Source organism: Hippopotamus amphibius, chromosome 15 (genome assembly GCF_030028045.1).
Source record: "Hippopotamus amphibius kiboko isolate mHipAmp2 chromosome 15, mHipAmp2.hap2, whole genome shotgun sequence".
In the NCBI taxonomy this organism is placed as follows: domain Eukaryota; kingdom Metazoa; phylum Chordata; class Mammalia; order Artiodactyla; family Hippopotamidae; genus Hippopotamus; species Hippopotamus amphibius.
In genome coordinates, this window is record NC_080200.1 from 11,486,705 (window position 1) to 11,513,629 (window position 26,925).

A 26,925-nucleotide genomic window follows, 5' to 3' on the forward strand; every position below is an offset into this window, starting at 1 on the left:
TGGGAGATTGGGATTGCCATATATACATTTCTGATAAGAAAAAAGTATCAAATTATACACTTTAAATATATACAGTTTATTGTATGTCAATTATCTCAATAAACGTTCTTAAAAAGAAAAAAGAAAAAAAAGAACAAGAGAAATCACCTAAAAGAACAAATAATGAAGCAGACCTCACCAGTCTGCTAGACCCCAAGTTCAAAAAGGATGTAATAAAAATGCTAAAGGAATTAAGAAAGGTCATCATTAGAAATGCAGATCACTATAATAAGGAACTAGAAACAGTGAAGAGGAAACAATCAAAATTAGACAACTTAATTGCTGAGATAAAAACCAATCTAGAGGGACCTCCCTGGTGGTCCAGTGGGTAAGACTCCATGCTCCCAATGCAGGGGGCTGGGGTTCAAACCCTGGTTGGGGAACTAGATTCCACATACTGCAACTAAAGATCCCAAGTGCTGCAACTAAGACCTGGAGCAGCCAAATAAATAAATCAAATAAATAAATATTTTAAAAAATCTAAAAGCAATGAATAGCAGATTACATAACAGTAGAATGAATAAGTGACCTGGAAGATAGAATAATGGAAATCACCCAATCAGAACAGCAGACATGGGCTTCCCTGGTAGCACAGTGGTTAAGAATCCACCTGCCAATGCAAAGGACATGGGTTCAATCCCTGCTCCAGGAAGATCCCACATGCTGCGGAGCAACTAAGCCCATGCGTCACAACTACTGAGCCTGTGCTCTAGAGCCTGTGAGCCACAACTAATGAGTCCACGTGCTGCAACTACTGAAGCCCATGCACCTAGAGCCCATGCTTTGCAACAAGAGAAGCCACTGCAGTGAGAAGCCTACACACCACAACAGAGTAGCCCCTGCTTGCAACAACTAGAGAAAGCCTGTATGCAGTAAAAAAAGACCCAACACAGACAATAAATAAAAATAAGTTAAATCAATTTAAAAAAAAAGCAGACAGAAAGACAAATTTGAAAAAATGAAAGCAACATATGAGATCTATGGAATAACATAAAGCATACCAACATATGCATAATAGGGGTTCCAGAAGGAGAAGAGAGAGAGAAGGGGATTGAAAATGTGTTTGAAGAAATTATGGCTGAAAACTTCCCAAACCTAAAGAAGGAAACAGATATTCACCTATAGGAAGCACAGAGGGTACCAAACAAGATGAACCCAAACAGACCCATGCCAAGACATATAATATTTAAAATGGCAAAAGTTAAAGAGAGGATTCTAAAAGCAGCAAGAGAAAAACAGAGTCAATTACAAGAGAACCCACATAAGGATTCTCAGCTGATTTTTCTGCACACACTTTGCAGGCCAGGAAGGAGTGGCATAATATATCCAAAATCCTGGGGACTTCCTAGGTGGCGCAGTGGTTAAGAATCTGCCTGCCAATGCAGGGGACATGGGTTTGATCCCAGCTCCAGGAAGATCCCACATGCTGCAGAGCAACTAAGCCCATGCGTCACAACTACTGAGCCTGCGCTCTAGAGCCTGTGAGCCACGACTTTTGAGCTAGTGTGCCTCAACTACTGAAGCCCACTCGCCTAGAGCCCATTCTCTGCAACAGGAGAAGCCATGGCAATGAGGAGCCCGCGAGTCACAGTGAAGAGTAGCCCCCGCTCTCTGCAACTAGAGAAAGCTCGTGTGTAGCAACAAATAGCCAACGCAGCCAATAAATAAATAATTTATAAAACAAACAAACAAACAAACAATAAAAACAAAATCCTGAAAGGGAAAAACCTGTAATTTTGGATACTCTACTCAGCAAGATTATCGTTTAGAATAGAAGGAGAAATAATTTCCTAGACAAGCAAACACTAAAAGGATACAGCACCACTATATATAACCCAAAAGAAATAAACATTGAAAGGTCTTTTCTGTTTATTTATTTATTTATTTATTTAGGCTGTGTTGGGTCATCATTACTGTGGGTGGGCTTTCTCTAGTTGTGGTGAGAGGGGACTGCTCTTCATTGCAGTGTGCTGGCTTCTCGGTGCAGTAGCTTCTCTTGTTGTGGAGCACAGGTTCTAGGTGCGTGGGCTTCAGTAGCTGTAGCACTCAGGCTCAGTACTTGTGGCACATGGGCTGAGTTGCTCTGAGGCATGTGGGATTTTCCCAGACCAGGGATTGAACCCATGTCCCCTGCATTGGCAGGCAGATTCTTAACTGCTGTGCCACCAGGGAAGTCCTGAGTAGTTAGATTTATAGAGATAAAAAGTAGAGTGGGTTTTATCCTGGGATGGGGTAAGGGGATAATGAAGAGGTTTTTTTCTAATGGGTATAGAGTTTCAGTTTTGCAAGATGAAAATGGTTGGAGATTGGTTTCACAATGTCAATTTACTTCCCACTACTGAACTTTACAGGGTTTTTTTTTTTTTATAGTTATTTTATTAAATTATTTATTTATTTTGGCTGCACTGGGTCTTAGTTACAGCACTTGGGATCTTTGCCGACCAGGGATTGAACCTGGACCCCCTGTATTAGAAGTTCAGAGTCTTACCAACTGGACCACCAGGGACGTCCCTGAACTATACAGTTTTAAAATGTTGAAAGTGTAAACTTCATGGCATGTGTATATTACCAGAATTAAAAGTAAAAATTTTAAAGCAGGAGAATGGAAACACAACCCACAGAATGGAGGAAAAGTTTGCAAATCATATATCTGATAAGGAACTTGTCTCAAACATATCTAAAGACCTCTTATAACTTAATTATAAAAAGTCAAATGAGTCAATTTAAAACTTCTGAAGGGACTTCCCTAGTGGCGCAGTGGTTAAGAATCTGCCTGCCAGGGCTTCCTAAGTGGCGCAGTGGTTAAGAATCCGCCTGCCAATGCAGAGGACACGGGTTCGATCCCTGCTCCAGGAAGATCCCACATGCCGCGGAGCAACTAAGCCCGTGTGCCAAAAAAAAAAGAATCCGCCTGCCAATGCAGGGGTCACAGGTTTGAGCCCTGGTCGGGGAAGATCCCACATGCCTCGGAGCACAAAGGAGAGTAACCCCTGCTCTTTGCAATTAGAGAAAGCCGGGCAGCAATGAAGACCCAAAGCAACCAATAAATAAATAATAGATAAATAATGGTGAAGGACTGAATACACATCCTTCCCAGGAAGATAGCCAAAGATGGCTGGGAGCATATGAAAAGGTGCTGGACATCATAAGCTATCAAGGAAATGCAAATCAAAATCCTAGGGAGATACCACTTCACAACCACTAGGATGGATGGAATCAAAAATTGAGATAACAAATGTTTTGGGTACGGGGGGAAATTTTACCCTCATACAATGCATACACTGGTGGTGTGAATAATGAAATGGTGTAGCCACTCCATAAAGCAGTCTTGGAGTTCATTACAAGTTAAACCTAGAGATATCATATGATCCATTAGTTCTTCTCCTAGGTATAAGGCCAAGAAAAACACATGCTTGAAAAAAAACTTGTACATGAAATTTATAGTAATGTTATTTATAGTAGCCAGAAGGTGAAAACAAACCAAATGTCCATGAACAGACAAATATATAAACAAAACATATTCTATCCATCCAGTGGAATATATTTCAGCCATAAAAAAGAATGAACAATTGATACTTGCTACAATACGTTTGTCCCTTTTTAAAAAATTATGCTACATCAGTGAAATCAGTCACAAAAACCACAGATAATAGAATTCTTTTCATATGAAAGCCCTGAATAGGGAAATTTATAGAGACAGAAGGTAAGTTAGGTATTGCCTAGGGCTGTGGGGGTTTTTTTGTTTTTAAATTAATTAATTAATTAATTTATTTATTTATTTTTATTGGCTGTGTTGGGTCTTCATTGCGGCACTTGGGCTTTCTCTAGTTGCAGCGAGTGGGGCTACTCTTTGTTGTGGAGTGCAGGCTCCTCATTGCCGTGGCTTCTCTTGTTGTGGAACATGGGCTCTAGGCACGTGGGCTTCAGTAGTTGTGGCACATGGGCTCAATAGTTGTGGAACACAGGCTTAGTTGCTCCTTGGCATGTGGGATATTCCTGGAGCAGGGATTGAATCCGTGTCCTCTGAATTGGCAGGCGGATTCTTAACCACTGTGCCACCTAGGAAGCCCCAGGGCTGCGATTTGGAGGAGGAAGATGGGATGATTGGGAGCGATAGCTAAAGGGGAGATGGTTTTCTTTTTCAGGTGACCAAAATGTTCAAAAATTGACTGTGATGATTATTGCATGTATTTGTGAATATACCAAAAACCACTGAATTGTACACTTTAAAGTGGTTCAGTGTATAGTATGTGCATTTTATCATAATAAAGCTGTTGAAATAAGTAAATAAATGCATTAAGCACTTTGCAGTGCAAGAGTTTTGCAATCCAGTCTCTTTGGCCATATTAGAGTCTCCAGGTGTTGACAAAAAAATATACACACAACCTGAGAATTTAATGAATACATCTCACACCCTGTGCTTAGACTGAAAAGAGTCCTTGAGCCCAGTTAGGACTGTAGGGTTCAAACTTCCCACAAGACCCAAGTGCTTGGGATTGCTTCTCTTAAGCACTAAATGAGTGGGGTTGGAGCAGGGATGGTTGGAATGCTCAGTGCTGTCAAGGATAAAGATTAAAAATGGATGGAATTCCCTGGTGGTCCAATGGTTAGGATTCTGTGCTTTCACTGTCAAGGGCATGGGTTCAGTCCCTGGCCGGGGAACTAAGATGTCACAAGCCTCGGTGCAAATTTTAAAAAATTAAGTAAATAAATAAATAAATAAAAATAATGAAGATTAATATGGAGCCCAATTATTCATTACAGATGGTAAGTTCACATTTCAGTTTCCGTGTTTCTGAAAAGGGGGCACAGTTCCATGAGTGGCCTCCCAGCCTTACACCAAACCCTCGAGAAATAAAATATTGCCTGCCATATCAGTAAACAAAGGATGTCACATTGATCAGCGACTGAGGTGAGCCAGTGAGCCCTGAGGGAACTCAGGAAGGAAACAAAGCATACCTGCCATCTAGCAGCCATCAGACTGCAGCCACTCCCAACTATGTGAGCCCTGAGAAAACTCAAGATGTGAAAACAAGATACTGGCCCCAGGTAGCTGAGGTACACATCAAAGGAATGATTTCAGTGAGCCTAAACTCTTGCATCTTCCCATACATAGAAAAACACTAAATTCCTTAACTTGAGGTATCTAGTTTTCTTTTAGTAACCATAATCTTTTGTTCCTACTACCTGCCCTTTGTTGCAAAACTCCTGTACATCCTAGCTCCCCCGCCTTGTCTCCTCGGAGCACTTTTCTCAGGATTGCTTAAGATGCTGCCTCCCAGGCTTGAAATCCTCAGTATGTCTGCTGAATAAAACATAACTCTCAACTTTTAGGTGGTGAATATTTTTTTAGTCGACACCCTTGACCCCTAGGGCAGGAGTCCCCAACCCCCCAGGATCTAATGCCTAATGATCTGAGGTGGAGCTGATGTAATAATAATAGAAATAAAGTGCTCAATAAATGTAATGCATTTGAATCATCCTCAAACCATCCCCTCCGCCCCAACCCCATCCTTGGAAAAACTGTCTTCCATGAAAACAGTTTCTGGTGCCAAAAATGTTGGGGACTGCTGCCCTAGAGGACATAAGGCCCTCTTTTCCAATGTGGCCAGGTGTTGGGCTGCACCCTGTTGGTTTTCAAGCTCCTCAATTTCCCAGTCTCAAGACCAAAGAAAGAGCCCGGAATCAGCACAGAGACATCAATGGTTGAACCGATAGGGGATTTAACACGTCGGAAGCATAGAGGTCCTGGAGCTACACCCCACTGTGGACAGCAGATGTCAGGCAGGACAAGGAGCAGTCTTCGCTGGGTCGGAGTTACCAGTTATACAGGAAATTGACCTCTGGTTGGTTCATCAGCTACCCGGGAAACCAGCAGAGGAGCACAACCCTCACGACTCCCTTGATAAACTAAGGAAGTGGAGCTATTCTATCTAAAGATTAGAACAATCAGTAGCCTGGGAGCAAGTACTTAGGCATTAACTGATTAGGCTCTAAGATTAAGAGGGAGGAGCAGTCAATGTGAATAGAGTGTAGGTGGCAGGGCCTGGAAGAGCAGGGGATGCACAGAGAGCAAGAGAACAGCCATCTTGGGTGGCCTGATCATACCCTTGCCTGGGCCACCCTCATGCTCTGCTCTTAGCTGCTCCATTGGGAAACTCAGAAAGTCCCTGCGCTCCTGTGTTCACAAAGTGCTGGGCGAATACACGATAGGCAGCCCCAGGGCTGGAAGAAGCTCTGTTTCCACGCAAAAGATTCAGGCTGGGTCAGGTTTCCACCCCACCCTCTGCCCTGAACAAGGGTGGGGGTGTGGGCGGGGCGGAAGCTAGTTTCCCAGAGCCGCACGTCCTCCCGCCCAGCTGTCACTCAAGCATTGGGGGGATGCGGCCTTGAGAATTGTCCAATCAGGGGCGCCGCTTGGGCAGGTGGGTGGGGCGACGCACCACTCCAGCTCCTGCGTTTTCACTCTCTCAGGCCCCGCTAGCGAGCCGGTTCCTACCTTTGAGAGACGCGGGCGGCTCAGCCTCGGTTCCTGTCTCGCTGTGACTTGCGGTGCTCGTGGGAGTCGTAGGAAGGATTCAGGGAGACTCAGGAAACCTGGAAATGGTGAGTGTGCATTTCCAGGGTGCGGAGTTCGAGCGGGAGGGGAGGAGGCGTTGGTTGGAATTGACCCGAACCAGCTGTGGTGGTACCGGGCCTCCCCGCTGTCAACTCCGGAGTCTGCGGACCCGAGTGGCGCGCCGCTCGGACCTCGGTCCCCACCGTCCGGCAGCGTGGGGGCGGGACTGGCAGCTGGGACCCCGGGCGTCCTGTCCGGTCACTGCGCGCCGCGACTTCGGCCCAGACCGTGGAGCCCCGCATCCGCCCCAGATCGTGTGGTGACCACGGGAAGGGTCATAAGGGGACCCATCGTGACTTGGTCTCCGGGGATCGTGCGTGGGAGGAGCTGTGGTCTGTGGGGTCCCCAGTCCCTACTTTCTCCCAGGGGGCACCCGTTTTTTCTTGAGTTTTCCAGTTATTTGGGTAGCAGAGCCTCAAGTCCACGACCCTGTCCCCTCAGCCTCGCTCTTTCTAGGGCTGGCAATAAATCCCTAAAATTTCACAGCCCACCCCGTATCCCAAAGTCAACTTTCCTTCTCCGATTCACAGCATCATTAACAAGTATTTGTCTTCCGTGGTGCATTTCAAACAGACACAGTATTTTAACTGTTTATCGTTTCCCCCAAGAGTCCCGGATCGCTCTTTTTTAAAATTTATTTTCGTCTATGGATATTTTCCACCAGAAGGAATCAAAGGATAACCACCTGGAACTACGTTGTTCAGAACCGTTGTGCCTCTCCTCCCAGGCCCTTTCCTGGGCACAGAAATCCTACGGGTGGAGATTCCTCTTTAAAACTTTCCTGGGTGATGTGTCCGGTTAGCGTTGGCCCTCCCTGGGAATAGTCACCTTTAAAAGACATATTCACGTATGTAAACGTCGTTTTTCAGTCAGGTAAAATGTATTTAATCAATACAGCTTCAAAGACAGTAGTATAAAATACTTCCGAAGAGGCAGAAGTGGTGAATTTAAGAAAAAATAAAATATTCCAGTATTCCAGAATTACATTCCTTTTAAAAATTCTTGTTTTGCTCTTTTTCTTCACCCAAGCATGTGTAGTAAGTTTGTGAGGACTATTCTTTACTTTTGGGTGATTTCAAGTGAAATTCTCAGATTGTGTGGTGTCTGCTTAGACTTGCAGACTGAGTGTTCACGTGTGATTATTTTCAAACCAGTTTCTTGCTGTGGAAATAATCATTAACTGACATCTTTTTTTTTTTTTCTGAAAGGAGTAGATATTTCAGGTTTTATGGCTGAACTAGTGTTGCCAAGAAAAACCTGGCCGCTGTTCACCCATGCCGAATAGAAATACAGAGACAGAGCTTTAGGGGAGTAGAAAGGAATAGCTTTATTACTTTGCCAGGCGCCTCAAGAACTGTGTCCCGCTGCCTGGGGAATAGGGAGAGGTCTTATAGTGGAGACTTGCGGTCAGGGGTAGGCAGTAAGGATCAAGGCAGTTAGTCTTGCATTCTTCTGATGGGTTGGTGGTGAGGTAAGTAGGAGTCAGCATCTTCAACCTTCAAGTCCAGTTGGTCTGGGGTCTGCATGCTTGTGGGCAGCATACCCTCGTTAATCATTAACTTCTCCCACCTGGAGGGGTTTCAACTTATGCAGAATAGCTCAAAGATATTGTGTGTATTGTTGATGGGGAAGCAGGACCTTGTCCCAAGGCTGCTCTTGCCTGTTTCTCCCAGGTCTCGTGCACCCACCCCCCCCCCCCCCACCGCCTCTTCCCTAAGTAACAATTGCTTGAGTCTGCCCATTGGGACTCAGGGAAGGTCATGGAGGCTGAATGAAGGCTGTTTTCCTATAATCAAAAAAAAATAGGGGACACAGAAAGGCTTTGTGCCCAGGAGCCCCGCAGGGCCCTTTGCTGTATTACTAGTAACAATGCCTTACAATTTTCTTACCTCCTTTCCACATAAACGATGGGTTTAAATTATTTTCCTGGATTGTTCAAACACTAGGTTTGTGTCTTTTAAAATATCAACCATGTTCCAGGCACCTACAGTGCACAGCAGAGGCCTATAAGTCAGTGATCCACACTAAGGCTCCCTTGAGCCTGTAAAGAGAAGGACTTGCAGGCCCAGCTGTTCTTCCTTGGATTCCACCCCTGGCCAGTGTCCTACCTGCTCACACCCATCACAGAAGGAGACTTAATGCTGAGATGCTACAGAGCCCTGGACAGCTCAGGATGCACCTGCACACGGTGGTGGGATTGATTCCCTTTCTGAGGTTGTAGTTGTGGTTCCATAGGCCTAGATGTTTTCTAGATGTCATGTTTGAATTTTGCATCCACAGTATCGGTGCACTCAGTATAATTTGTGCATTGAGAGAGTCTTTTACAATCAAATCTGTCCTGTGGACAGAGGGTTTATGAATTTAGATCAGAACCTTAAATTGTATCAGGCTGAGAGTTTCCTCACTTGTGAGGCTAGAACCTAGTGAAGGCAGTGCTTCCATGCTTACAGGACACGCACCAGAGGGCATGTGGAGCTCCCAGAATTCATTCTTGTGGCTCCTCAGCTGTCCCTACCCGCCTTCTCTAGCAACAAACCCACTCTAGGGGATATATCTTAGCCCCCAAGTCTGGGAATTTGGTCTTCTTTCTGAAAGTGGGTTTTTCTTCTGGACTGTAACAAGAAGGCTGCTTATCTGTTTTGATTCCAGTATTAGTGTTTCTTTGGTTTTGTTGTTGTTGTTGTCATTGTTGTTGGAATCATTTATTACTTTTGTGATAATTTTTGTGACAATTTTTAATCCAGAAATGTCATTTGAGTACCAGATTAAAACACTGTGACTTTTAATGGTGGTTTATAGCAGAGCAAATTATTTTATTTTATACAATTTAAAAAACTACAATTTCTGCTTTTAAGTGAGTTCCCCCATGCAAGTTCTCCAGGTTTATTGCAACAGGGCAGTCGTGTGTGTGTGTGTGTGTGTGTGTGTGTGTGTGTGTGTGTGTGTGTGTAAGAGGTGGCTCTGCTTTATTTTGGGGTTGGTCCAAAGCCAGGTAGAGTTCCAGTGCGTGAAAAGCTTTAAAATTCTACCCTCTTAGGTTTTCATAAGCCAATATCAGTTTCCAAGAACTTTTCAAAAATTGTTAAATTTTTCACATAAATACTGGAATCTTCAAACTGAGACAGTCATTTCAAATATGTGTTTTTTTCTTTGGATTTCTTTCTCAACTGAAGATTGCAGTCCTTTGATTCTAGTTCCCATTAGCTTTGGAGCTTTTATTGTGTAAGTTGATTGAGAGAAAGGATGTGAGTAAAGCAAGAAAATTGCTGAACCAATTAGAATTTTGTTCCATTTAGGCAAAAGAACTTCAATATGAGATAGGTGTGTTTAAGTACTCAGGTGCTTTTTCCATTAAAAAAAGTTTATTATACACTTTTTAAAAATTACACTCCATTTACAGTTATTACAAAATATTGGCTATATTCCCCACGTTGTACAATACATCCCTGTAGCCTGTCTTACACCCAATAGAATGTGATTCCCACTCCCCAACCCTTGTGTTGCCCCCCCACCCCCTACTGGTAACCACTAGTTTTCTATATCTTTGAGTCTGCTTTTTTTTTTTTTTTTCAAACGTGGACTATTTTTAAAGTCTTTATTGAATTTGTTACAATATTGCTTCTGTCTTATGTTTTTTGGGTTTGGGGGGTTTTTTGGCCACAAGGCATGTGGGATCTTAGCTCCCCAACCAGGGATCAAACCCAAACCCCCCTGCATTGGAAGGTGAAGTCTTAACCACTAGACTGCCAGGAAAGTTCCAGGCTGCTTCTTTTTTGTTATATTCACTAGTCTGTGGTATTTTTTTAGTTCCACATATGTGTTATCACAGAGTATCTGTCTTTCTCTGTCTGACTTATTTCATTTAGCATAATGCCTTCCTGTTCCTACAGAACTTTGACATTTAAAAAGCCGTGCTATTCCTCAAGCTAAAGAATACTTATTTTAATGGATATGAGGAAAAAACAATTGAATTTATATTTTTGTTAATATGAAAAAAACACCTCACAGCTTATATACATCTTTTAACTCCCTAGTCTGTTTCAGGGTTTAATTGCAAACCCCTAATATTTTATATTATGCCACTTACTCCTAAAAATATCCCCGGTGTGAAATGTAGTGGAGGGACAAACGATAATATGATATTCTTGTCCTTTTAGTTAGAAGGGGATTTGTAAATCTTTTATAATGTGCAGTTTTATATCTGTTAGCATTGAAAGGATTAAATTTTGGTTTCCTATGTAGAAAAGTTAAAATTAATTTTAAAAAGCAAAAATTAATTTAAAATAATGATTAAGCATGGGAAAATATGATGTATATCAATTTCTCTCCTGATTTTATTTTATTTTATTTTATTTTAATTTCTTCTTGGCTGTGTTGGGTCTCCATTACTGCATACCAGCCTTCTCTAGTTGTGGCAAGCAGGGGGCTACTCTTTGTTGTGGTGCACGGGCTTCTTAGTGCGGTGGCTTCTCTTGTTGCAGAGCACTGGCTCTAGGTGCACAGGCTTCAGTAGTTGCAGCACATGGGCTCATTAGTTGTGGCTCACGGGCTCTAGAGCGCAGGCTCAGTAATTGTGGCGCACAGGCTTAGTTGCTCTGCATGTGGGATCTTCCCGGACCAGGGCTCGAACCCATGTCCCCTGCATTGGCAGGTGGATTCTTAACCACTGTGCTACCAGGGAAGCCCCTCTCTCCTGATTTTAAATAAGTAATACCTATGAAGGTTAAAGATATTCCTAAAATAAGTAACTTAAGAAGACCCCCTACCCTCATATCCTTCTCCACTCCTGTGCTCTTACTCCACCCAGTAATTTTTGATTACTACTTGATCATCCTGTTAATGTTTCTTTATATAAAAACAAGCCAGTACGAATGCATGTTTTTCTTACCTGGGTTTGTTCTTGTAATGAATAGTCAGGGTACACATACTTGATGTTTGACTACTGAAAGATAAGCCTTACCCCTTCCTTTTCCCCTAGTGCTTCTTATCTGGACAGGCTGATAAGAAAGCCTGGAGGCTCCTGCTCTGTGAGCTGCTGCTTGCCGGTATCTCCTCCTGTGCCCTGTGCTGGCTTGTGTGGCCTTGTTGATCCACCAAGCCTGGGTTCTATATACAGACGCAGTTTTGGTAATCCCTTATCTTTTGGGAGCCAGAGTACGGGAATGGGGCCCTCCTTATAGTGGTCCTGAGTCCATGTCTCAGATGGAACCTATCTGTGTTTGGAGTGAAGGTGTGACTGGTTCACCCAGACCTTGGAAGGGAGGGCTCTTGGGTGGGTGGGTGGGGGTACTTAGATGATTATACCCTGTGAATGAGGTGAGCCCCTCAAATGGTCACTCCAAAAAGAACAATGATTTCACAAAGAGAAGAGAGGGTAAAGGTATCCAGTAGGTGGCAGGCTGAGTCCACTCCTAATACCAGAGGATTGACCAGGACCCTTAGGTACCTCTGCTGCTGTAGCCCCTGCCTCTACTGCAGCAAAGATCATGACCCTCTGAGTTACGGTGGACAAAACCCATAGCCTCACTGCAGCACAGGAAAGGGATTAATTTAAACCAATTTAAGCCTAGGGTGCTTAATTTCTATAAAGTAACCAGTTGTCATGAAGGAGGCCTATGACCCTGATGGCACTGGTGTGAGGCTCTTTGGAGGAAAAAAATTATCAATGCAAGAGAAGAGAAGACACCTTTTCCCCCAAACTATAGCCGGTGACCTAAAATACAGAACAGGGAAGGACTGGAGAGAGGCAACAGGAGGAAAAAGTTACTGAAACAAAGGACCACAATTTCACTTAATTGTAAATCCAAAATATGTGAAAAGAATTTGCATAGCAAAAAGATGGAAGGGGCCTGCTTGGCTTTTAGTCCTCTACGATATGAGTTTGAATTAATGTTATCTCCTGTACTGCACTAATTCACAAAACTTCATGTAATTAATCAAACTAGGTTTCAAATTACAGGTGTACCTGGGGATCCCACTAAATTTAAGCAATTTACCTCATCATCTTAGAAGAATTACGGAATATAACATAAAGGACAAATAGGTATACTTTGCCTTCAGCAGCAGAACTCTCCTCTTGCTTAAATTTCTCAGTCCTATCACCCATTGTCCCAGAATATCCCATAGTGAGCAGGGAAGCTCTGAACGCATGATTCATTGAGTAAACTTGAAGTCTTCTACTTACAAATGGGCTAGACTAAATGAGATCCCAGAGACCTTACCGACCAGTTAAATTAGTCAGTATGGCCTGATGTAAATTAAACAGGGCCTTGAATTATTGAAAACCATTACAAGAAATGTATTTAGGGAGAAGTGATTACCCCCAGTTTTCTCCTTTTAATAGCCTTATTTGGCCTGTACGTAAACCTGGACAGAGTGAATGACACCTCGTTGTGGATTACAGCAACCTTGTGCTGTGGTTGCATCAAATTAGCCCCTATTCCTAATCCCCCAGCACTATGGAAATTACTTACTCCATCCAATCAGCGGCTGTTAAATATCCTGCTCTCACAGATTTGATAAGTGTGTTCTGTTCAGTGCCTATTTCAACACCCTCTCAGTTGCAGTTGTCTTCACCTCTGGAGGGACATGATACACCTCTACCTGGTTATCCTCAGGGAACCTCAGCAGCTTTGCCTTCCCACAGTCTATGCAGGAAGATCTGAACTGCATGTACTTTGCTCCAGGAGCACAGGTATGACGTTACATTAATGACATCCTCCTCTGAGGGACATTCATTTCACATTCATGTAGAACATACAAATATTGAAAAAAGGAGCTTGCAAAAAGTGTATGGGCGATTGACCCACACATATGTGAGGCCCTTGGTTAAGTTTCTGAATGTTTTTTGGTAATCAGACAGCTGTTCCCTCCCTGACATTGTGAAGAAATATCTGTAGTCCCTCTCAGCACCCACGAGATCTACTAGGTTCTTTTGGTATTGGGGAGACAACATATTCCTTATTTACGAATTTTACTTGAGCCCATTTTTACTGTTACTTGGAAATTGGCTCCCACCTTGAGGGCACCCCTACTACAGAAGGCTCTGGACTGTGTTTAAATGGCCATACAAAGTACTCCTGTTAGTTTCCTTGGAGTCTCCCTCAGTGTAGAGGCTACAGTGACCTCCTCTCATGCCTCCTGGAATTACCCGTGATGGCCTTAAATTGTATATAGTCTTCTGGTGCAAGGAACTGCCTTAGAACTGCAATTACCACCACATACTGGGCTCTCTTGAAAATAGAGGCCCTCACAAACACTGAGCATGTGATCCTCTGCTGAGCTGCCCATTATGCCTTTGACCCTGGAAATGGCACCCCATTGAGTCGGCATGCCTACCAATACCTCCACATGACATGATGGAGTCAAACCTGTCCTGGCCTGTGCCTCCTGCAGGTGGGTGGCCTGTCTGTATTCAGTCCCTTGAAAGTTGCTGTGGTGTTGGAAAAGGTCACCTCTCCCCCAGATGGAGGCTTCCCTGGGATTCACTGAACGCACTGCTCTGGGGTGTGCATAGACTTTAAGGATGACAGCATGCGTTCATGCACGATGAGCCCAGCGGAGAGTTGCTCCTCTTCATCCCTTAATTGTGACATCCCTGATAAATGACCAAACCCCAGGGTCACACTGACCAAACATCAGGCAGTCATCTTACTACCAACCGAAAATTGGCCTCATCTACTTGTGTTCACAGACTTTTGGACAGTTGTCTGAGTTGCCCCTTTGTGGTAAAAGTACTTTAGGAACCTCTGAACTCAAGGTAACTCTTGTCTGCACGTGTACTAGGTCGACAATACACGGTCTTGCCAGGGCACTTCTTGTCCCTGTTGGAGTTCCAGACACTATTGATAGTAATGATGGCAGTTCTCAGAATATGCAGTGTAGTTCTCTTCAACATGGCATTTGATGGAAGTTTTACCTCTCTTACTGGTCTGAGGCTCATGGAGCACCAGGCTGCCTTGTTGAATAAGTTCAAATCAATTGGATGAAAGGTATCCATTTCAGTCGTCAGTGAGTCATCAGGGGTGAATTGTAATGAGTTTGTCTTTTTCTTCTAATTAGCACTGACTGTCAAGCACGTGGCCTTTAGTAGTTGTGGCATGTGGGCCCAGTAGTTGTGGCACGCAGGCCCTAAGGCATGAGGGCTTCGGTAGTTGTGGTGTGTGGGCTCAGTAGTTCAGCTCATGGGCTCTAGAGTGCAGGCTCAGTAGTTGTGGAGCACAGGCTTAGTTGCTCCACGACACGTGGAATCTTCCCAGACCAGGGATGGAAACCATGTCCCCTGCACTGGCAGGCGGATTCTTAACCACTGCACCACCAGGGAAGTCCCAGTGTTCTTTTTTAAGAAGAGAGCCTTCCCCTCAGTTTCTAGTTTGTTATCATAAATGAATGTTGGATGGTATCAAATCCTTTTTCATGGTTATTTCTCCCTCCTTTTATGTCTGATGTTAGTAATTTCTGTTTTCCTTCTTTTCTGTTGTTGACTAGATGTTTATCATTTTTATTAAATTAATATTTTCAAAGGACTATCTTTGGGATTTGAAAACTAGGAAAGTGATATTTTTTCTTTCCAAATTTTAAATACAGGTATACCTCAGAGATTGGGGGTTCTATTCAGGACCACCAAAATAAAGCAAGTTATACTTATTTTTTGGTTTCCCAGTGCTTATAAAAATTATGTTTACACTGTTGTAGCCTATGAAGTATACAATAGCATTATGTCTAAAGAACAATAAACATAGCTCAGTTTTAAAACTGTATTGCTAAAAAATGTTAACTATCATCTGGCAATATAGGGTTGTAAAATACACAAAATCTGCAAAGTACAGTATAGTGAAGCACAATAAAATGAAGTATGCCTGTACAGTATTTCACTTCACTCTCTTCTTCCTTGCGTGGTTTCTTAAAACAAGTGTGATTTAATTCAGATGTGTTTTTCTCTGTGCAAATCAAAACTACAGTTAGGTACCACTTCACACTGGTTAGAATGGCCATCATTAAAGAGTCTACAAATAACAAATGCTGGAGAGGGTGTGGAGAAAAGGGAACCTTCCTACACTGTTAGTGGGAATGTAAATTGGTGCAGCCACTATGGAAAACAGTATGGAGGTTTCTCAAAAAACTAAAAACAGAGTTGCCATATGAGCCAGCAATCCCAAGCCTGGGCATATATCCAGACAAAACTATCATCAAGAAAGATACATGCACCCCTATGTTTATAGCAGCACTATTCACAATAGCCAAGACGTGGAAACAACCTAAATGTCCATCAACAGATGAATGGATAAAGATCTGTATACACGTGTGCGCGTGCGCACACACACACACACACACAATATGGAACACTACTCAGCCATAAAAAAGAGTAAAATAATGCCATGTGCAGCAACATCAATGGACCTAGAGATTATCATACTAAGTGAAGTAAGTCAGAAAGAGAAAGACAAATACCATATGATAGCACTTATATGTGGAATCTAAAATATGACACAAATGAACTTATCAGTGAAACAGAAATAGACTCACAGCTATAGAGAACAGACTAGTGGTTGCCAAGGGGGCGGAGGAATGGGGGATGGATGGATTGGGGGTTTGGGATTAGCAGATGCAAACTATTATACATAGAATGGATAAACAGCAGGTCCTACTGTATAGCACGAGGAACTATGTTCAATATCTTATAATAAACCATAATGGAAAGGAATATGAGAAAAAATATATATGTATAACTCACTTTGCTGTACAGCAGAAATTAACACATTGTAAATCAACTATACTTCAGTAAAATAATTTTTTTTAATCTTTTCTCTGTAAGGTGTTTCTTCTGCTAGCTCTTTTCAATATGTTCTGTTTTTCTTCAGTTTGAATATGATATACTTGGGTGTGCATTTTTTAGCATTTTCATTTTAAGTATTCTCTGAGCTTCCTGGACCTGTGGTTTGCCATCAGTGATTAATTTTTAAACAATCTCAGTAATTATTATTTCACTTACTCTTCTGTTCCTTTTTGTCTTTCTTTTCCTTCAGATATTTCCATTATGTATATTTTAAACATTCTATCATTGTCCTACAGTTCATAAATATTGTGTTCTGCTTTGTTTGCTCTTTTTTGTCTTTGAATTAGCTTCTGTTGAAATAGATTGATTTCAGTCCAGGCCTTGTATCTTTATTTTCTCTTTCCTAGTTTTGAAAACAGTGATTTTCCTGTGACTTCAGTGTTCTGATGGATCTAAGAAGAGTTGTTGATTTTAAGTGTTTTCACTTTTTTCTATGAGGTTGGGAATGATGGCATCCAAATTCTTTAAGTACCAGACCAGAAACCAGAGTTCTCTAACTCCAGTTTTTGATGAATTGCTGACAATTTTAAAGTCTCATTCCCCCATCATTTCTCTTTGACCCACATCTATACAAAGTGATGAGTGCCTTGGTGCTCCTTCCTTTGGCAGTAGCAAGAAATTCAGTCCTCATAACATCCTGTTTTTGATCCTCATAAGATCCTCACCCAAAACCACCCCTTAACCTCAATTAAAAAAAAAAAGTCCAGGAACCTTTCCTTTCTCTCTCAAGCTATTTCATGATTGCTGGAGAAGTGTGCCTTACTTTCCCTGGAGACCTCAATTATGGAAGTAAACCCTTTCATTCGCTATTGGCAGTGTGTGGTGTCATCAGCTAAGGAATTCATGTGTTCAGAGGTCAAGTCATCATACTTCTGTAGACCAGGTAGGAGCTTGGGAATTAGAGAAACTGGGAGAACAGCCTCTAGAATGGCTGGTTGGGAAACACTTCTTCCTGAAGTTTGAAAAATGGAGATTTTAGGGTCATTTGGAGGAAAGCACTGCTGAATCCTTCATATATGTTTTATGGGCAAATCAGCCATGAATCCATCATGATTTTCACTGAACACACTTGCAATCTGCAGCTGTTCCTCAGGGTCACCAAGGCACAAGCATGGTGTTCTGGTTCTGTCATGAAGAGCTCTTCTGGCATATTATCACACTTTGTGTGCCTTTTTGCACCTCTAAGCAGCCCCAAGACACACAAGTGTAGGGACTTTGTGTCTAAGTTGTGACATCCTCTTCCTCGTATCTGAACTCTGTTCCAAATAACTTTCTAGTCCATCAAATTAGAGAGAGAAAGGGAAAACTGAGCCTGTGGTATTACACAAATTAAAAGCAATACTTCCTGACAAGGATATTTTCATTCCACCAGCTACATCATACCACACTGCTTCTAAAGGCCTGGAGTACTTAGGCATGAAATGACCAACTGGACCTTATTAAAAGCTGGATTTCTACAGGTGTCCTGGAGTCTCATGTTTGGTGATTCAGATAGAAGTAAAGCTTTTAGTTCTCCACTGTTTTTATTTAGTAAAATCTTACGCAAATTTGAGCCTCTGGCTCATGGAGTCCTGTAAATGTTGGGTAATAAAAAGGGTGAGGGAAGAGTATTCCTCACAAAGAATCCATGATCTTAAAATGATAATATTTGGGGACTTCCCTGGTGCTCCAGTGGTTAAGACTTCACCTTCCAATGTAGGAGGTGTGGGTTCTATCCCTTGTCGGGGAGCTAAGATCCCACGTACCTTGGGGCCAAAAATCCAAAATGTAAAACAGAAGCAATATTGTGACAAATCCAATAAAGACTTTAAAAATGGTCCACATCAAAAAATAATTTTAAAAAATAATATTTGTTTCATGTGTGTAGCATTTCCTTCATTTCCCAACATGCTCTGGACCCTGCAATTAGAGAGAAATAAGAAGTGATGACATCACAGTAAAACTATGTAAATAATTTGCATGTATTCATGATGCTGTTAAACTTATGAGGAATTAAGTGTGGATAGAGAGTAAGTTTCTGATGATCAAGTCATAGAATAAATGTTTGGAGATGACAGAATCATATGTAACCTTCCCATAAATGGAATATAGGTATCCAGTGCTGTTAGTCTCGCACATCCCACTGTACACATATTTGGGATGTTTTAGGACTCGGTGACCTTTGAGGATGTGGCTGTGAACTTCACCCTGGAGGAGTGGACTCTACTGGATCCTTCACAGAGGAAACTCTACAGAGATGTGATGCAGGAAACCTTGAGGAACCTGGCCTCAGTAGGTGAGGACGACAACTTACCTTTACGTTGTCAATTAGAGAACACGTGTTTCTTGCTCATTAACATTGTTCCAAGATTTTGAATGTGGAGATGCAGGATGTTGCTAAATAAACTAGGCCTGGTCACAGCCAACAATGGACTTAAGATTCTAATAGTTTTTCTATAACTTATAATGTTTTGGAATCATTTTTCTTGGTCTGCAATTTAGGTGAAAAATGGGAAGATCATGGCATTGAAGATCAGTACAAAAACCAGGGGAGGAAACTAAGGTAAGTCACACCCACAATATAAAACAGTGGTTCATGTGAGTATCCTGTTATGTTGTGCAATTTTAAAAGAAGGAAATAAAAGAAATATTACATGCTCTAAATTTAGTTATTCTTAGAAAATTTTCACCAAAATTACTTTCTTATGTGACAAAAATGTTCAGTGTTTGCAAAATAGTTCAACACTATAAATAAACTATATAAATGTCGCTGTTTACATGATTGCAAGAGCATTTCTTAAATTCAACTTGAAACAATTCAGACAAGGCATAAAACCTACAATATTGCTATGAGTGATGAAAAGTTACTTCAGATATCCTACTATTAAATATAAAACTGTTAATAAAGAACTCATTAATACTGTACTCCCTGTTTTTTTCAGAAGTCATGTCGTAGAGAGACTCTGTGAAAGTAAAGAGGGTAGTCAGTGTGGACAAAAGTTCAGCCTTATTCCAAATCTCAGACTGAATAGGAGGACTACTAGAGTGAAACCACGTGAATGCAGTGCATGTGGAAAAGTCTTTACACGTCATTCATCCCTTAAGAGACACATGAGCTGTCACACTGAACGTAAACCATGTGAGTATCAGAAATATGGAGAGAAGCCGTATAAATGTAAGCAATGTGGTAAAGCCTTTAGCTATCCCCAGTTTTTGGAGGCACATGAGAAAAATCACAATCGAGAGAAAAAACATAAATGTAAGGAATGTGGAAAAGCGTTCCATTCCCGTGCATCCTTTCAAGCACATGAAAGAATTCACACAGGAGAAAAACCCTACAAGTGTAAGGAATGTGGGGAAGCCTTCATGTGGAGCACAGCATTTCGAAGACACATGGTAACACACACTGGAGATGCTCCTTATACGTGTAAAGAATGTGGGAAAGCTTTTAATTGTTCCTCTTCGTTGCGAACACATGAGACAACTCACAGTGACGAGAAACCCTACCAATGTAAACAATGTGGAAAATTCCTTAGGTATTATCATACTTTTCGAACACATGAAAGGACTCACACAGGAGAGAAACCCTATGAATGTAAGCAGTGTGGCAAAGCCTTCAGTTGTCCCAGTTCTTTTCGAAAACATGAAAGAATTCATACTGGGGAAAAGCCTTATGAATGTAAGGAATGTGGGAGAGCCTTCAGAGGTCTCTCAAGCCTTCGGGCACACATGATCACTCACACTGGAGATGGACCTTATAAATGTAAGGAATGTGAGAGAGCCTTCATTTCTCCTAGTTCCTTCCGAATACATCAAAGGATTCACACTGGAGAGAAACCCTATGAATGTAAACAATGTGGTAAAGCCTTCAGTTACTACAATTCCTTGCAGTCACACAGAAGAACTCATACTGGAGAGAAACCCTATGAATGCAAGGAATGCGGAAAAGCTCTCTCCCATCACCAAACCTTAAAAATACACATGAGACTGCACACTGGAGAGAAACCCTATGAGTGTAAGCAATGTGGTAAAGCCTTCAGGTATTACCCCTCCTTTCATAAACACAAACGAATTCATATTGGAGGGAAACCCTTCGAATGTGAACAATGTGGTAAAGCCTTCAGTCACTACAGTTCCTTACAGTCACATGGAAGAAGTCATACTGGAGAGAAACCCTATGAATGCAAAGAATGCGGGAAAGCCCTCTCTCATCACCAAACCTTAAGAGTACACATGAGACTGCACACTGGAGAGAAACCCTATGAATGTGAACAATGTGGTAGAGCTTTCAGATATTACACTTCCTTCCAAAAGCACAAAAGAGTTCATACTGAGAAGAAAATCTATGAATAAGGAATTATGGAAAAGCCTTTAGTTGATCAACTTCACTTTGAAAACATGAAAGAAGCCACATTGGAGAGAAGGCCTGTCAGTGTAAGCAAGGTGGGAAAGTCTTTAGATATTTTCAAAGTTTGCAAACACATGAAAGGACTCCCATAGAAGAGAAACCTTGTAAGCAATGTGGTAAATCCTGCAGAGATTACACTTCTTTAGAAATGCACGAAAGAACTCATACTGACAAGAAACCCTGTGACTGTAAGGCATGTGGAAAAGCCTTCAGATGTTATCAGAGGTTTTTTTTTTTTTTTTTGAAGACATGAAAAAGATCAGAGTGGAGGGAGTGTGGTAAAGCCTTCATTTATCACAAACCATTTGAAGACGTGTGAAAGTGCACACTGGAGAGACACTGTATAAATGCAAGGAATGTCAGAAAGGCTTCAGTCATCCCAGTTATGAAAGGATGAAAGGACTCACTGGACAAAAGCTCTTGAGTTAAACATCCTGGGAAAGATTTCAATGAGCCCACATCTTTACATGTGAAAACTCCCACTGAAAAGAAATAAAAATGTAAGTGACATGAGAAAGCTTGATGGAAATTAATCTATGTGTAATGTTTCCAGAAAACAGGAAAGAGTTGTTATTAAAGATGTAAATATGCTGTGTTTATCAAGCCTCTTTCTTAAAATGCACCACTGGTCAGGGGATTTCTAGTAATTACTCTCAGAAATGAATATGAGGTGAGATGATTCTATAAGTCATATGTTTCCACAGCAGTACATGAGATTAATAGGTAGTGCTTTTTCTTTAAGTCAGTTAATAATATTTTCTCTTTCCTTTTTGAAACCTGTTGGATCATAGGTGGGTCGAAGTGTGTTTCTAATAATGCAATTAGGTTAACCTTGTTTTATAATGTTTTATTTGTTCTGTGTTAAGGGGCCACTGAAAAATGATGGTTTGGTATTTGGATTTTCCTAATGGCCTTGTGGCCATTCTTGGATATCTCTAGTTCAGTATATATATTTATCCTTCTTACTGACAAAGCTCCTTTTTGATGGTGAAGAGTATAAGAGCCTTTTTCCATTTTCCATACTAAAAAACAGTTGATAAATATTTATGTATGTCTTCATTTATAAAAGAATACAGCTTCCATGTGAATTACTATTTTCATGTTTGGGTCTTTGCTTTATGTCTTTTCTTCTGGCTATAATTTGGTGAATAGATTTTGAATTAAAGAAGGGAGGCCTGGGACTTCCCTGGTGGTGCAGTGCTTGGGGCTCTGCGCTCCCAATGTAGGGGCCCTGGGTTCAATCCCTGGTCAGGGAATTAGATCTTACATGCAGGCTGCAACTAAAAGTTTGCATGCTGCAACTGAAGAGGCCACCTGCCCCAACTAAGACCCGGTGCAATCAAATAAATAAATAAATAAATATTAAAAAATAAAAAGAGGCCTGTGAAAGAGCAACAAAATCTAGAGCTAGAGTTATCCCCCAGTTAGGTAATGTTAGGAGCTAGATTTTCCAGAACTCATCCCCTTTGTGATTCCTTGTAAGAATTCACCAGTACTCTGACTTGCATGAGGTTTGGAAAGACAGAACTGAGGACAGCATTAGTCATATTTCACAGCCACCATATATAGAGAGAGACATACATAGGAGCTTCAGGTACACCATCTTCCAGCCCATTTTGCATATTTTTTTTGCCCTTCCAGTCAAGATTATCCTCAAAACCATCACTAACTGTCTGATACCCATTTTCTGAGAGCTGCAAGTTTCCATTGATGTCTTCCCAAGAACCATATAAAAAATCCAGCAGAGTTGGATTTTTCTCTAAGGTCTCTGTGTCTGCCAGGAAACTAATCAGACTGTCGTGCTTGGGAGTATTCTCTGATTCCCATCTTCTCTAGATTGTATCCATATAAGGTCTGATTTGTGTAGGAAACACCTTAGGCTGTCAACAGTCCTGGTGAATATGTTTTCCTGATTCACCATGACATGTACAATGGTGCAGTCAAAAAGAACAACATGGGAATTTGTTTCTCTGCTGCACTGTACACTGGCTGCCTTCAGCTGGTCCTTTCATATGAGAATAAGCACCTTTCTCCTGTCAGGAGACTTGAGTTTTTCTTGTTCCTTGGAGCTCATTGTAATACCTCAGTGTTTTCAGTTTTGATTATATGTGATTAAACTATATATATTTTTTGTCAAAGGAATGCTTCTGTAATTCTTCCATGGAAATACATTATTAACTGTTTTCTAAGCTGTCAAATGCTAACAAATGTTTTTCGTTTCCTGACAAGCTATATTAAAATGTCCCATTATAATTATGTGTTTTCAGATAAACTTTACAGTTTTCTTTCACTTAATCATTTCTATTTTAAGTCACTTTTATCATGTACATACAAGTTCAAGTATGTTTTTCTCTGACAAATTTTATTTTTTATTTTTTATGGTTATGATATTTATCATGAAATTAATTTCTCATTTATTCTTAGTACCAAACACTTAAATCATGGTTTTGGTTTTTTTTGGTTTTTTTGTTTGGTTGGTTGGTTGGTTGGGGTCTTTTTTGTTTTTTGTTTTGTTTTGTTTTTGCGCCCTCTTGTCAGTGACCTATGGGATTGCGCTTGTAGTCAAAGACAGGGGTGTAATGAATTCTAATAAGAATGACCACAAACCACTAAGTTATGTGAGGTATAATAGTACAGGATGTTCAGAAGGGCTTCTTATAGGAGATTGGCTTGTGTTAGAGACTTTGACTGCTACCCAACAAAGCAAGACATTTTTCTGTATTGGGTGCCATGAGTAGGGAAACTTTATTCTTATGTTGGTTATCGTAATCCTTGTTTTCTAGAAGGCAAAAAAATGTAGTGGAGCTAAACTTATTTCGTAAGAAGCCTCAGTCACAGTGGTTAGGAGAGGGGTATACTGGTCATTTTTATTATTTGGAACTTTTCTTTTATCATTTTTTAGAGATATGTTTACAAAATACCCTAATTTTTGTCTTGGTCCATCCTAGTCAATGAAAACCTTTGACAAAGTGGTATGTGACATTTTTCCCTTCAGCAGAAAAAGACTTGGCTTTGCAAAGAATGCAGGCCAGTTCCCTATCCTCTGGAACAACTTTGGCCTTTCCTGCTTGTTATCCAAACACTGATGTGTTAGACACCCTTTACCATAAAGTTCAAGTCTTTTTTACTGTCTCATTTATGACTCAGCTGATGTTTGTAACTTTTAGGTAAATTGTGAGGGAACACATACGTAGCAAGAAAGAAAGATAGGGCCACTGTTCCAATCAAGCCTTTTTTTTCTCAGAGACTATACTCTTTTTTTGTTTTTAAGAACTTTTATTAAGATACAACTGACATACAATAAACTGCATATATTTAAAGTGTACAATTGGATAATTTTTTCTTATTAGTAATGTATATATGGCAATCCCAATCTCCCAATTCATCTAACCCCAACCCCCCCCCCCCCTTCCCCACTTGGTGTCCATATGTTTGTCAGAGACTATACTCTTTTTTTTTTTTTTTTTAGAGACTATACTCTTGATGCTAATATTTCAGCATCCCTCATTGCCCTGTACTTTAAGAGTCAATGTCCCCTGCAGAAAGAGAAAAACAAATATCGTATATTAACACATATATGTGGACTATAGAGAAATGGTACAAATCATTTGGTTTGCAAGGCAGAAATAGAGACACAGATGTAGAGAACAAACATATGGACACCAAGCGGGGAAAGTGGGGAGGGTTGGGGGGGAATGAATTGGGAGATTGGGATACCAAATTGTACACTCTAAATATATGCTGTTTATTGTCTGTTAACTATATTTCAATAAAAGTTCTTTTAAAAAAAAAAGAGTCAACGTCCCCCATTTAGCAAAATAATCAAGGCACTGTAGGATTTGGATATAGTGGCATGAGACAAACAGGGTCTTGCAGTCCTGGTGCTTACATTTTTGTGGAGAAAGAGATATTGTTAGCAAATGGTTAGCATCTTCATTTTTGCAATTGTTAAACATTTCGTATATAGAATACATGTGCATGAGTGTGGACATTGTTAGCTGGATCTTGGGACTTCCTATTGATTGGGCCACGTCATTTGAGGGAATTTTCATTTACCTTTAAGTTTCTAAAAATGTTACAGTATTTGGCATTTTCATTTTGCTGCTTTACACACTGAGCAACACAACGTTCACCCCATTAAACCATGGAGTTCCTCCCATTTAGGGAAACACATTCACCTGCACTGTTCAGCCCATCTGGGTTTATTCTAAAACTGGAGTGATAGTTATGCAAATCTTCTGTGATTTCTTAATGGAAGCAGGAAAAACTGAATATTTAGAGGCAGTCATCCAAGGAATAATTGAGGTGAGCTGTAGAGAGAGGGTATTATTTTGGGTAATATCCTAATTGGGTGTAAAAGGAGAAATGAGAAAATTTCAGTGTCTTTTTATTGCAGGAGTGGTTGGAAGTCTTGTGCATCAGTGATCCACTGGCCCATTTTGCTGTTCAGAGGTTTTATTTCCATATGTTTAGACTTCCAGCATGCATTTGGTAAGAATGGGAGACAAACATGACAGCTGTAAGGATGGACTGGGAGTGTGGGGTTGTTAGATGCAAATTATTACATATAGAATGGATAAACAACATGGCCCTAATGTATAGCACAGGGACCTGTATTCAATATCCTGTGATAAACCATGATGGAAAAGAATATAAAAAAAGAATGTATACATGTGTATAACTGAGTCAGTCTGTTGTACAGCAGAGATTGGCACAACATTGGAAGTCAACTATACCTCAATTTTTAAAAAAAAATAGGGACTTCCCTGGTTAAGACTCTGCACTTCCAATGCAGGGAGTGCGAGTTTGATCTCTGGTCAGGGAACTAAGATCATACATATGCAACACAGCATGGCCGAAAAAAAGAAAAAAAAAAGTAGTAACTGTGAATTTTTATAAAGATTTATAAATATATATAAAGCTATTAGATAGATAGATGGAAGGAAGGAAATTAATAATACAAACGCCTTCATAATGCTAGGAGAATGTTAAACTCTCCTGAACTTTGATTATGTGTTCAGCTTTTTTTCCCTACTATTCTGGGATTCCCAGGAAGAATTGAAGGGCTGGGGAAGAAGGACATAGACCACAACAGGCCTTTCTTGCAACCCTGTCTTAACACCCATTAGGGGCTGCACCTGTTCTCCTCTCATCACCTCATCACATAACTAGGAGTGAAGTGAGAGGGGTCCCAGATCTGTCTTTGAGTTTAAGTCAGATTCCTTGGACAGATCTTTGGAAGTACTGTGGTTCTGAAACATAAAGGTGTATCCCAAGTAGATTTGCCTGGGAACGGCCTCATTCAAGTAAATCAGCATCATTTCCTTCCATGGTCATCCGTAGCCCATTTCCAGATGATCATTTCCCAACTCAAGCCTACTTGTGCCTGCTTACTTGGAAACATCTTTAGAAATCCATGCATATTCTACTGAAAATTTATCTGAGGCAACACCTGGGTCTATGAATTAAGAGGGTAACAAAAGAAGTTGGCAGAACCCACATCATGGGCACGTTCCATCGGCCTCAGAGACCACAGGCATCGCGTGTTTCTCAGATCTGCTTGCTCACTTATTCACAAACACTTTCAGCTTGGCAACAAATGGCTCTAGTATTTTTCAAACTAACAGTTTGTTCATGTCTCCCTCCCCACACTCCTTTACCACAGAGGCTTTAGCAGCCTCCCGTTATACATCCAAGAGTCTTTAAATCACCCATGGTGGATTTAAATTGCCAAAGGTGGGACTTCCTTGGTGGCACAGAGGTTAAGAATCCTCCTGCCAATGCAGGGGACACAGGTTTGAGCCCTGGTCTGGGAAGATCCCACATGCCACAGAGCAACTAAGCCCATGTGTCACAACTACTGAGCCTGTGCTCTAGAGCCCGAAAGCCACAACTACTGAAGCCCACGTGCCTAGAGCCTGTGCTCCACAAGAGAAGCCACTGTAATGAGAAGCCTGGGCACCGCAATGAAGAGTAGCCCCTGCTCACCACAGGTAGAGAATTCCTGCGCACAGCAACGGAGACCCAGCACAGCCAAAAATAAAT

General features: G+C 41.2%; 1 protein-coding gene across 1 annotated transcript; it reads left to right on the forward strand.

Moving 5' to 3' along the window:
* Positions 1 to 6,507: 6,507 nt before the first annotated feature.
* Positions 6,508 to 22,069, forward strand: LOC130836951 (zinc finger protein 709-like). Its single transcript, XM_057709638.1, has 5 exons — positions 6,508 to 6,645; positions 13,219 to 13,352; positions 18,642 to 18,768; positions 18,975 to 19,035; positions 19,415 to 22,069. The coding sequence occupies exons 2-5, from the start codon at positions 13,308 to 13,310 to the stop codon at positions 20,823 to 20,825; spliced, it is 1,644 nt and encodes a 547-aa protein (XP_057565621.1). The 5' UTR covers positions 6,508 to 6,645; positions 13,219 to 13,307; the 3' UTR covers positions 20,826 to 22,069.
* The last annotated feature ends 4,856 nt before the right edge of the window (positions 22,070 to 26,925 follow it).

What these genes read in the sequence shown, in the direction of transcription:
- LOC130836951 (XM_057709638.1), top strand. Translation starts at nt 13,308, where the DNA reads ATGCAGGAAGATCTGAACTGCATGTACTTTGCTCCAGGAGCACAG. An exon ending in ACTTTGCTCCAGGAGCACAG is followed by an intron (nt 13,353 to 18,641) that starts GTATGACGTTAC and finishes GGGATGTTTTAG; the next exon opens with GACTCGGTGACCTTTGAGGA. An exon ending in GAGGAACCTGGCCTCAGTAG is followed by an intron (nt 18,769 to 18,974) that starts GTGAGGACGACA and finishes TCTGCAATTTAG; the next exon opens with GTGAAAAATGGGAAGATCAT.